Source organism: Pezoporus occidentalis, unplaced genomic scaffold, assembly GCF_034315485.1.
Source record: "Pezoporus occidentalis ecotype Australia unplaced genomic scaffold, CSIRO_AGI_Poc_V1 ctg18, whole genome shotgun sequence".
NCBI lineage: Eukaryota > Metazoa > Chordata > Aves > Psittaciformes > Psittacidae > Pezoporus > Pezoporus occidentalis.
The window spans coordinates 8,709,648-8,722,465 of NW_026913640.1; the positions used below are offsets into that span (position 1 = coordinate 8,709,648).

The 12,818-nt window shown below is 42.5% G+C and overlaps 1 protein-coding gene across 4 annotated transcripts; it reads left to right on the forward strand.

The window, feature by feature from the left end:
* The first annotated feature begins 992 nt into the window (after positions 1-992).
* GJA3 (gap junction protein alpha 3) lies at positions 993-12,296 on the forward strand. 4 transcript variants are annotated; one of them, XM_062615289.1, is made up of 3 exons: positions 993-1,260; positions 7,722-7,819; positions 8,535-12,296. In XM_062615289.1, the coding sequence occupies exon 3, from the start codon at positions 8,552-8,554 to the stop codon at positions 10,085-10,087; it is 1,536 nt and encodes a 511-aa protein (XP_062471273.1). In that variant the 5' UTR covers positions 993-1,260; positions 7,722-7,819; positions 8,535-8,551; the 3' UTR covers positions 10,088-12,296. The 4 variants fall into 4 exon arrangements, with proteins under 4 accessions (XP_062471273.1, XP_062471270.1, XP_062471272.1 ...); XM_062615286.1 differs by lacking the exon at positions 7,722-7,819; XM_062615288.1 differs by lacking the exons at positions 993-1,260; positions 7,722-7,819 and adding an exon at positions 3,082-3,416.
* Positions 12,297-12,818: the final 522 nt, after the last annotated feature.

Here is a 12,818-nt window from a genome sequence, read left to right on the forward strand (position 1 = left end):
CACCTTTAAATCACCATTTTGAAAATAGGTGCAACCAGTCTGTTCTTCTTTTCGAAGGGCCTGTGCACAACAGCTTGACAGCTAATCTTGACTGAAGAGAGTCTGAGGAAAAGAAACTTTTAAAAGACTTATATGTGGTGCCTAACTCACTGTAATGCTCAGTCCCAGGTATAGGCTCTCAAACTTTGAAGACTCAGGCTTTTCATGTATAAAACTTGTCAAGTTTTGTCTTGGAATGCTTCAAGGAGTTGATGCAATGCTGCCTTTACTCAAGTCAAAGTACAGTAGCCACAGCCCTGAACCACTCTGAGGCGAAGGCCCTGTGGGGTTCTTCATGCAGGATGAGCAGCAGTGGCAGCAAAGTTAAAACCTTTCTGTGAAGAACATTTTTTAGTTTGGGGGTTTGTGGTTTTTGCTTTAAGATGCATCTAACGCCTCAGGGGTGAAAGCGGCACGGTCTCCTTCAAGACTCCCGGGCACTGAGGACGCTGCACAGGAGCCCAGCCGTACGAGCCCGCCAGTGGGCGGCGCTGTGACCGAGAGCAAGGGAGAGCCGAGACCCGCCTTCCGCGGCCGTCAAGGTGCCGCAGCCGGTGCCGGCGGCGCTGACCCGTCTGCCTAAGGGGCCCCGGGCGGGACAGCAGGCGGCGCGGGGCGTGCAGGTAGCGAGCGGCTCCCGCAGCGCCGCCTTCGAGCGCAGCCCCTTGGGGCGGGCCGGCAGCTGTCTTGGAGGGGGTTCTTAGCTTTTGTCCTCTCGGAGGAAGAGCCTGTTTATTTCTCAGCAAATCCCACCCTGGCCCGAGAAGGAGGATGGATTATCAGCAGAGTGACAACGTTTTAAAAGCCCGTGAGAGATAGGCAAACTCCCTGGCCCCTCGCAAGCGGCTGTGTGATGCCCGCGGCTCTGCCAGCTGTGGGAGGCGGGCAAGGGGAGGGGAGAGAGAGACAGAGGGGGAGGGAGGGAGCGAGGGACAGAGGACGAGTGTCCGTCAGAGGTCCCCTGCCGCAGGCGGCCTGTGGGCACCTGCCCGCCCTGCCCAGGGCGCGTCGCCAGCCGAGGCAGCAGGTAGGGAGCCGGGCACTGGGCTCCGGCGCGTCCCGCCCCTGCACCGCCGCCGCCGGTCGTTGCCGAAGCCCGAGCGAACTTTGGGGCTTTTTTTTTTTTCCCTCCTAATTAAACGAGCTATGAGCCGACACTGTCCGGACTTTTGTGAACGAGTTAATGTTTTGCTATTTAAAATAGCCTTGCTCCCGCAAAGCGTAAGTAGAGCAAGCCTGGGCTGTGCCGCTCGGCGGGCGGGTCAGCAGCCCGGGAGACTCTGCTGGAGGGGACGTGGCCGCGGGCAGACCTGGAGCCTGCGCTGGGGACAGGCGGCGGGAGCCGGCCTGGGGCCTGTGGCCGCTTGCCGTGCCCCTCGACCCTGAGCTGGGCTCCAGAAGGGCAGGGCGAGCCAGAGTTCTGCGGATTGTGCTGAGAAGGAATAGTGGAAAGGGCCCTACTGCGTTAAGTATTTCTGGCATAAGTGTTCTCTGTTCCGGCCCCACCGAGGGAACCGTATGCCCGCAGCGGTGCTCGCAGAGGGGACTGATAACTGGGCCTGGAGTGGCAGCGAAGTGTCCAAACCTCACAGAAAATGCAGCGGAGGGAGAGGCAGTAGATTTATGTCTGTGATTGCTGTGGGCATAGCCCACAGAAGTGTGCATGTGTAGGGGCGTGTTAACTTCTTCCTTAAGGATTTCCACTAGCATTCGAACGTGGATGTGCACTTCAAGACAGTTTTACACTCAGACTAAAGTTAAATCCTAAATAAGAAGCAGAGCCAGAATTGCTGTCGGCCCTGTAAGTGGGCCATCATTCACAGAGAATGATGGCGTTCAGGAGTGTAACCCAAGATAGTTCTGGGGTTTCTCAGGGTGAGCGCTGAGTTACCTGGCCCTTACAAACACTTTCTACTGATAGTGGGGTGTCCTCCCTGCACTGACCAGGTTTTTACCTTTCCAGTCACATCTGTGGTCTGACAGTTACCAAACTGCCAGTCACACACTTGTTCACTTAGGACTCGCAAGGGTTGCAAAGAATTTGAGATTAGTAAGTGTTCTTTGGAAGATACTTGCAGCTTAAGTGAAAGTTTGCCAATGTTATAATCAAGAAAAGTTGTTTTGTTCGTCGTTTTGGGATTTTTTGTTCTGTTGGTATTTTTTGTTTTTGTTTTTTGTTTGTGGGTTTTTTTTGCGTTGTCTTTAAGATACTGGCATTGATAATGCAATGAACTGAGCAGCCAGAACTACTTGAGTTTCCCTTTAAGGGAAATTAAAAGGGAAAATCCTACTGGAATATGTTAGAAATAAACTATAAAAAGATTTAAATGGTTTCCATAAGACAAGAGATTCAGAGCAGCCCTGCGGAGAAAGACTTGGGGGTGTTGGTTGATGAGAAAATGAACATGAGCCGGCAGTGTGCTCTTGCAGCCCAGAAAGCCAACCATATCCTGGGCTGCATCAAAAGGAGCATGACCAGCAGGTTGAAGGAGGTGATCCTGCCCCTTTACTATGCTCTTGTGAGACCTCAGCTGGAGTATTGTGTACAGTTCTAGTGTCCTCAACATAAAAAGGACATGGAACTGTTGGAACAAGTCCAGAGAAGGGCCACGAGGATGATCAGGGGACTGGAGCACCTCCCGTATGAAGATAGGCTGAGAAAGTTGGGGCTGGAGAAGAGAAGGCTGCGTGGAGACCTCATAGCAGCCTTCCAGTATCTGAAGGGGGACTATAGGGATGCTGGGGAGGGACTCTTCACTAGGGACTGTAGTGATAGGACAAGGGGTAATGGGTTAAAACTTAAACAGGGAAAGTTTAGATTAGATATAAGGAGGAAATTCTTTCCTGTTAGGGTGGTGAGGCACTGGAATGGGTTGCCCAGGAAGGTTGTGAATGCTCCATCCCTGGCAGTGTTCAAGACCAGGTTGGACAAGGCCTTGGGTGATATTGTTTAGTGTGAGGTGTCCCTGCCCATGGCAGGGGGGTTGGAGCTAGATGATCTTAAGGTCCTTTCCAGCCCTAACTATTCTATGATTCTATACAGCACTGTGTCCCTTGCAGTTACTGTAACTTGCCTGAAGTCCCCTCAGACTGATACATGTCTGTTGGAGTACCTGCTTCTCTCCAGTGAAAAAGGGTCTTGTGTCTTTGAATGCCAGAAAGTCTCTTCTCTCTTTTGTGTATCTGGGGCAGGGGGCGGGACACTCCAAACTGTGCAGTTTTTAGATCCGTGTGGCTCATCGTATGTGGACACCTGACAGATCTGTCTCATTCATGCTTCACTCACTCGGGATGTAGGGACTGTTCCTTCATGTTTGATGGCTATTCCATAGTCCTCTGGTAGCTCCACACCCTTTACACCTTTCAGAGTTTCACTGGTAAGTTACCGTCTTTTGATTCCAATGTAGAGCTCTAAGATGGCATTTGAGTATTCTGGGGGAGAAGAGGGGTTACTTTTTGTGCCCATTTTTCTCCTTCGAGTAGTGAATCAGAGCAAGGCTTTGTTATGCCAGGGAACAGAGGAGATTACAGGTGGGGTGTAGCTCTCCTGGGCTGAGCCCTGCACTCCTTGCACTTTTCATTTACTCAGGCCAAACTTTCACTCAGAGGTAAGTGAAGCCAAGAAAAAGTGAAGTTTCGTCTGGGGTTTAAGGAGGAGGATCCAGAGCAGTAAAGTAAGCGTAAGGTAATAAAAAGGTCAGCTGAGGAATGAATTTTTAACAAATGTTTAAAATACAATGAAAGTGATAATAGATGTGTTGGAAAGTATGACACTATACGCAAGAAGAAGTGTGTTTTTCAAGTCCTTATTTAAACAGTTTATAAAGCTAATTATGAAAGCTCATTTGTGACTTTTGGAACACCCACCGTTGTGTTTCATATATATGTACATGATCAAATACCATTAGCTTCCACTGGAAATTATAGTAGCTTATTCTGTCCCTGCATATCTGCCAGTTTGTCTGGAATGACATGATCATGCTACAGACTGTGCAGGGTGACTGCTTTTATCAGATTTAAGTTAGCAGTTAAAAACATGGTAGTAATAGAGACACCTGATTGTTCAGTGTAAAAACAAAGGAAATATGGCAACTTGTTTTCTCTTTTAACAGCATTTTTTTCTCATACTGGTTTATAAAATCTATCTAATTTTGAAGATAAAAACTTAAATCCCAGTATTTTAGACTGCCACAAGAAACAAAAGAAAATGTGGACTGAATTTAAGAAATCTTATTTAGATAAGGACATCTGTTACATTTCTAGGTAATTGCTAAGGGATATTTTTTAGCTGTACTAGTATAGTTATTTATGTGTGTACATATGTGTCTATAAATACATAAACATGTACACATACAAGTAAAATTATAAATACTTAAAATATCTTATTTCACATGCTTGATACATCATGATGAACCTCTTCAGTGACGTCATGAGAAATAAAAATAATAACTGGCAAGTTCATAGGTGCCACATGATAATTATTTCTCTCCTGTAGAGGGATATAAATGGCATCACACATAAACACACCATCCAGAAAGTGTATTTGTGCATGTGCTAAACTTAGTGATTAATAGCACAGCATTGATTCTTAAACAGTCATTCCAGTTTTTATGAACTGTCCATTTTTCAATATTTGTCTCAGAGGAATGATTTTCTAAGTGACACAAACACTGTATGACTCCCAGTTCTTATTAAATGATCTGAGGGCTCGTGAAATCCTTGCTTTTTATACTAGTGAGTTAGATTGCTTTCTGAGACAGATTCTTTGTCTTACCTAATGGGTATTTTTGCATGTCATGATATACAGATAAAGATGTTTCAATTCTTATCTGCATTTTTTCCATGCACAGGAAAAGAAAATCTTTCCCTTCACAATCCTTATGCAAGCTTACAATTTAACAGTTGCTTTGCTCTGTATTTCAGCAGCACTGAGATTAATACTGTACAACTGAAGTTTAAGTCATACTACAAAAGCTTGGAGTTCTCAGCTAAAATACTGAGTTGTGGCTGTTTAAACTTAGATTTGGGTATTTTATTGTTGAACTTAATGGTGACAACTCAAACATTCTGTGAGCTCTGTGAGCTCCATGGTTTTGTTTTGTGTCATTTAATTATTATTTGTATCAAGGCAACCCTTTAAAATTCTTGATGTGATTTTTGGCTGAGTTATATTGGCTTAAAGAAAATTTGCTTGGAAAACTTACTGACACTGAAGAAAAATACAGGACCTGCATTTCTGAGAACCCTCCAGCCAGCGGAGATATGAATCTTTGCATTGCTCTTGGAAATTATGTCCTTCCTGTATTATGTACCACGGGTAATACACATTGGTTGTGAAGGCAATGACTGCTGCAGTTCACCTGTGTGTGGTTAAGATGCTGTGAAGTATCTGGTCACTGTTCAAGCACTTCTCTGTGTACAGGGTCAATTTGCACACTCTGATCTACAGAAATAAATTTTTAAATTCATTTAAGTATTAGAATAGCTTTTTATAAGTGCATACTTTAAGAAATGCATAGTGTCACATTTTTAGTGTCCTCAATAAAGCCTGGGCAATATTGACCTGTAGTAAAAAGAGAAAAAAAATCTTAAGTAGTTATTAGTGAATGAAGGATGATTGAGAATAAGTTAGATGGTATTATTTGTCATCTTTACAAGTTATTTTTCTTTCACTAATCACTAGATAATTCTTCAGAAAAGCACAAAAAACCCCTGCTTTTGTTATAGTCATCACTTGGTGATCTTAGTAAGAGATACACTAAAGTGAAAAGGGAAAAAAAAAAAGATTGCTACCTCTGTGCACCTTACAGTGCAGGGTTTATCATTTCTCATGAGCACAGACTAATTTTTTTGAACAATAGAAGGTACCATCTGTCTTTATAAAGAACAGTGTGTGGCCTCTGTGCCATTGGATGCAAAGGTAATGGCAGCCATTCTGAAAATGGACCATAATTTATGAATTAAAGAAGATTTAATGTGCTAACTTTTGCTGATTAATAAACTTTTTATTACAAGTATTAGTAACAAAAGAACAAGCCACAACTTTGACTACTCATTATCTGAGCTGCCTGTTTTGCTTGGTCTGGATAGAAAACAAAAAGCGAAGCAGAGGGAACTGAACGGAGGCACAGAATAATGCAAAGGACAGAAGAGAAATGAAATACTGAATTTAGTGTTATGCTAAACTACTTGAATCCATCAAATATAACATTATTAATTTCACTGTTCCTACATTTTACTACTCAAAATGAGAACATTCCCAAATGGCAGATTAGTTCTGACCAAAGATGAAACTAAATAGAGTGTGTCTTCAAATGGTTTGGTAAAAAAGATACAAAATTAATTAATGATTCTGTTAAAAATTAATACTGCTCAAGACTAAAATTACTTCACCTTCCAAAATATTGTAAACTTCACAAAATTAGGATTGAGGATTAAATTTTAAAATAATATAAATATATTAAATTAGGATTATAAAAACAAAAGTATTCTAACAATTTATTCAGTTTTGGGCTACTATTTTGAGATTAAAAAAAAAAAAAAGATTTAAAATTGTTTTAGGACCTGAGACACTATTACACAAAATTGACATTTCATTGTTGTTATCATCTACAGTTTATTGTTCTCTGCTGGAAAAGGATTTAGTTATATTAAAGGAAATGTGCTTTTGTAGATTATCAAATATCTATTTTTTAGGGGGAGTTTTTGTTGAGTCAACTTTGTGGGGATAAAAAGTGAATTAGTATTCCAGGATTTACAAAACCACAAAATACGAATGGGTGTGTTGTGTCCTTTTGTGTGACAGTATGCTATCTGCAGTTATTGGTATTTCATTGCCTCATAGTAAAGTTATTAAAAAGGTAACTTGAATAACCTTAACTAAAAGACTGACAGAAGTTCAGTACAGACTTTGGAAATGCTTCATCTGGAAAACCAGTGACATCATTGTTGGAAATCACAGTAAATATACTACCAAGACTAATACTTTTTCTCAGTGGTAATATCCTACCTGTCATGATGAATGTCTTTTCTTCTTGGGAATTGTAAGATACATGGGTATTTTGACAAAAGTATAAGTATAAAAATAAAAAGATTAAAGTGTAATTCAGCTGTATTTATGAAATATTTGGAGATTTTTAAACAAGAAGATAATTATACTTTTCCAGTAGTGGTGTTTTGTTTTTCTTCTCCATACAAACTGTTATATTTGAATGATAATTATTCTGTAAGTATTTCTGAAGGTATTGAAATTAGGTGAAACTTTTGCATTTTGTTTTCAGTTGAAGGTTGACATATAAACCACAGGTGTGTTCATTAGAAGAATAAAATGTACTTCTTACATATATTCTAATATTCTTACATGCATTCCAATTAGGAACAGGCCAAGGATAACAAAAGTGACACCAGCAGGTATCAGCTTGTTTCTCAATTGAAGACAGCTTGTGAGAAATCTGGTCATGTACTTTAAGCCTTTCCAAATCAGAAGTTCTGTCACTGCCTAGAATTGGACATAGGAAGCCCATCGTACATGAATTGTTGGAAACTACTGAGAAGCTATACACCAATTGTTTGTCACAGAATGAAGGTTATAGGGTGTAATTTTGTATTCCTAAGAAAATCTCTGTGCACACTTTGTAAAGTGCCTTTTTTTTTTTTTTTTTTTTAATAATGTTGCAGTACAGGTGGTTCAGTAACACCAGCTGGCAGGACAGTAAGGAAAATGCCATAGAAACTTTTCCACCATTCCTCTCAGAAGTTCTGATTCTTCCCAATATTTCAGGTTACTCAAATAATTTGTTCTTTTTAGAAATCAACAAACTCAAACTTGACTAGGCTTTGAGAACATGCTTGGTGGTGGTGTACACATTCCATAATTAAACTGTAAATTCCATAGGCTTTGAGTAATTATTTTTCTGTGTTTGTACAGTGTGAAAATAGCAGAGACTTGGACATTACTAACTTCCTGAATGCTGGAGTAAGTAAGTCCTGGTAACAACAGCATGTTTAGAGTTAGGCAAACTTTGTATCACACTCTGACACAAGTGCAGTTATATAAATCAAAGATTAATGATTGGAATATTCAGTTTAAGTTAACTGATTTCCACCTGTTCTATTCTAAAAACAGGCAAGTTAAAGGCATCTCAGGTGAAGAAAACAGAAATAATGTTTTAAAAATATTTAAATCTCTTAGAAATTTTAATTACAGATCTTTCTTGCTTGGTGTGTGTAGTTATATATTTTTATATATATATATATATATAAAAAACACATGTATGAGCCAGGTGTAAGCACTAAACATCCCACTTCTGTGCTCACCAAAACCCATGGCTGCATGGTCACAGGGCTTTGTTGTTCTTACCATGTGTGCCATAGTCTACAAGGAAGTGCACTTAAGAATTGTCATTTGAGGAGAATCAATCTTATGTGCCCCGGCATTGTGCAATTGTAAGATTTTTTTTAACATTACTCTAATTGCTCTAATGTTCTTATTGTAGGTTATAAATCTGAAACAATGGGTGACTGGAGCTTTCTGGGGAGACTGTTAGAGAATGCACAGGAGCACTCCACAGTTATTGGCAAGGTTTGGCTGACGGTACTGTTTATCTTCAGGATACTGGTGCTGGGGGCTGCTGCTGAGGAGGTCTGGGGAGATGAGCAGTCAGACTTTACATGCAACACTCAGCAACCTGGTTGCGAAAACGTTTGCTATGACAAAGCCTTCCCCATTTCTCACATCCGCTTCTGGGTGCTGCAGATCATTTTTGTGTCCACTCCAACCCTCATCTACCTGGGCCATGTGCTGCACATTGTACGAATGGAGGAGAAGAGGAAAGAGAAAGAAGAGCTGAAAAAGAAGGGAAGCGTCAAAGACAGCAACTACCCAGGAGCAGCAGTGTCTGGCAGTGGTGGTGGAGGAGGCAGCAATAGCTTCAAGGATCCTCTTGGCAAAAGGGGAAAAGAGAAGCTCCCGATCCGTGATGAACGTGGTAGAATCCGTATGGGGGGTGCCCTGCTCCGTACCTATGTCTTCAACATTGTTTTCAAGACACTGTTTGAGGTGGGATTCATTGTGGGTCAGTACTTCCTATATGGCTTTGAGCTAAAGCCAGTTTATCAGTGCAGCCGCTCACCTTGCCCACACACTGTGGACTGCTTCATCTCAAGACCCACTGAGAAGACCATCTTCATCATCTTCATGCTAGTGGTGGCCTCTGTCTCCCTGCTGCTGAACATGCTTGAGATATATCACTTGGGGTGGAAGAAGCTTAAGCAGGGCATGACAAGCCGGTACAGCCTTGAGATGCCTGTTGCCACAATGACACCAGTCATGGTAACAGGAGAGTCCAAACCTGTTGCCCTGCCACCCCCAGCACCACCCGTGGTGGTAACGACTGTCGTGCCCACCCCTGTTCTGCCTGACACCCGTGCTGTCACACCGTTGCTGGCCCCAGTGACCATGGCACCGTACTACGCTGCAGCTGCTCCAAGACCACGGCCCCCCTCCAACACGGCCTCCGTGGCCAGCTACCCTGTTGTTCCACCAGTTCTTGAGGAGAGGCACCGTGCTGTGACCCCCACACCCATCTCCACTCCCATCACCATCCCGACCCCCATCCCCACACCAACACCAGCCGTCATCAACTACTTCAACAGCAACAACCATGCCATGGTGGCTGAGCAGAATTGGATCAACATGGCACCTGAGCAGCAGGGGAAGGCACCCTCCAGCTCCACAGGATCCTCTACCCCCAGCAGTGTCCGGCATCCTCTTCCTGAGCAGGAAGAGCCACTGGAGCAGCTACTCCCACCCCCAGTGGGGCCGCCCATTGCTGCAGCCAACAGTGGCAGCAGCACCAGCCTGAGCGGGGCAAGTGGCAGCAAGTGGGATGTGGAGGGTGAGGAGGAGGTGTCAGAAGTACGGCCCGTCTCGCCTGCCTGCACCACTGTGGAGATGCATGAGCCACCGCTGCTCGTAGACACGCGGCGCTTGAGCAGGGCCAGTAAGTCGAGCAGCTGCAGAGCCAGGTCAGACGACCTGGCCGTGTAGTGCGGTCGCCTCTGCTCTGAGGAGCAGGTGGTGGAAGGCAGAGAGGGCAGGGGAGCTGCTCAAGGCAGCCAGGCCTCACGTGGTGGGATGGCCTGGGCTTCAAACTTTGACGCTTGCTGTTTTTGCACTCTGTGAGTTGTAGTGGGAAAAAGTATCAACATTTTCTAATAGGTCAGGGGTGACCAAAGCACAGCCCATGGGCCAGGGGACCGATCACACTTCCCTTCACATGTTGATGGCAGATCTCCCAAAGGCAACTGTGGGGGAGGCCCGCACAGATAAGAGGTGGTGATGGTTGCTGGTCATGTGTCCAGGGGCTGAATTTCATCTGAGAAAAATGTTAATATCCCCAGTGCCCACGTGGCTGCCTGTCATCTCCCTCTTGCCCTTGCCTTCACTTCCACCCTTCTTCACATAAGCTCTACACGAGCAGATGCAATGACTTATTTTCTTCCCCTTAAATCTTGCATAGCCCTGTGGTAAACATCAGGGTGGCGTATTGCCTATTGGCACCTGTCACCTCACAGGACCAACTTGCCGTATTAAAGGTGACTCAGTCTCTTCCATATAGCATGACTTAATGAAGCCTTTGTGCTCATGGCAAATTGCCAGTGTGGTCCTTGGCCAGGCAGAGTTTAGGTAACCCCTGTAATAGATTTTTGAGGTTCATCTTTCTATAATTTTTTTTACTCTTGACCTGTTAGGAAGTGTTCAGTTTGACCTAGTCAGTGTTTGCCAACCATGATCACACCATGTTTTTAAGCCTACAAATATGTTTGAACATGTTTGATTATAATTTTAGATGACTCCTGAAATTGCTTAGAGGAGGACAGGAATTTAAACCACACCTCAGAAATTATTACACGGAACAATTTCTCTTCAGAAAGCAAGGATTATGATTTCAATACACTGTGGCCCTATACATTGCCTGTGGACAGACAATAGGATAAAGTACAGCTCTGCATTTTAGACTATTAGGTATCGGCTTAAGTTTGTTGGGAAAATGCTTTTTAGAAGTAAACTTGAGTGCATATTTTTAAGTATTTGAATATTTTGAGAATTAATTTTGATCTGTAGGTTTAAAATTACTAGACTGTGTAATTAATCATTCTAGTTTGATCTTACAAGAAAATGTAAGGGGAAAGACACTTATTAATGGCAAAATTCCCAAAGTAACATTATTTCCTGTTGTGTCCTACCCTTTCCTTTAACTACAGTCTGTTGTGTCTTACAGGTCAGTGAAAAAAGATTTAGACAATATTGTATTGCAGAAAAGGTGGCTAAAATATCTGTACCACATGCTAGTGGCTGATGGGTCTGTTCTGATCAAACTGAAGTCACTTGCAGAATTTCCATTCAATTTAACAAGGAGCAAGATTTGAGGATGGATCTTACAGGCCTTATTCAAGAAAAACTAACATTCCCATGGAGTCTTGGGAGCTAGAAAGAATGTAGATTTGGGGCCTTAGATAAAGACATTAAAATCCTGCTTTTGAAAATTATGTTTCCCTTGAAAAATGGGTGGAGGAAACTACTGGTATTTTTTTTTTCTAAAGTGCAGCTTTCCTTACAACTGGCTCTGTTCTTTATTCCTTTGTAACAAGTACTCTCACAGACATTAGTCAGAATTTTGAATGCCTGATAAGGCTCAGGAGAGTTTGGGTACAAAAGGAATGCAGGATTAGGCCCAACTTCTGTTCTAATTAAAATCCAAAAGAACTGAAGCTTGAAGTCAGTCCTATTGCTGCTATAAATCAAAAGTACTGTGATTGGAGAAGAGCAGTCAAACACACTGGGCTAACTCTTTGCATCTTCAAAGTGTTTGGCCTGGCAGAGGAGTCCTTATTTAAGCAAGTCATGGTCACCCTGTGGCAAGCAGTTACAATTGCCAGTTACCTCTGCTGTTAAATGTTTTCCTGAATGTGTTCAATTTATTCAAGTGTTAAAATATATTTCCAGCACTCAAGATTAAACCCGTATTTTTACTGCTTTCTGAGTAGACACAAGTAAACCCTGTGTAGTTTCTCATGATCAGAAGCACTGTTCTGCAACTCTTGGCCATGATGTCTCATCATTACTTCCTTGACTTGCCTGTGATGAACCAGGTGAGAAGTCTTTCTGCCGCCACTGACTTTGGGGGCAGACACTGCATTAAAAATCAATGTACAGTAGTACAATAAAGGTATTTCCTATTAGGTGTTAAGCTTCAGGCATGCTCTCATGAATTTTCTGTTATAAGCCATAAAAACCCTTCCTGCAAGAAAGATACAAGCTAAATTCTACTTTATCTTGTATCCATGCAACTATGCTGAACTTAGACTAAAGTTGATAAAGTTGCTTAGATGTAAACAAAGGCATTTTAATACTCAAAAATTGGTAGATTTACTAGCATCTATGCTAGCAGTTATGTAAGTTTTGCTAAATGCCAAGAACTTGGTATTGCTGAGATAAGGCAGTATGCATCTCTGTATTTTTGTACATCAGAATTCATGGGCTGTATTTTCCTTTCTTTTATGCTTCTAAAGAATAAAGTCTAAAAGTCTCTCTGGAGTGTATTTATAGAAACCAGACCACCTGGAATATGTGGGGTTTTTGTATCAATGCCTGAGAGCAAAACTGACTTCTTGTTTGATGGAGCTCTGAATCTTGCAGTCCTTACTTTAGAACAGCCCTCAAAGAGTCTGTCCTGCAGGATTGCATCTGTATGATATATAAAAAAAAAATAACAAAG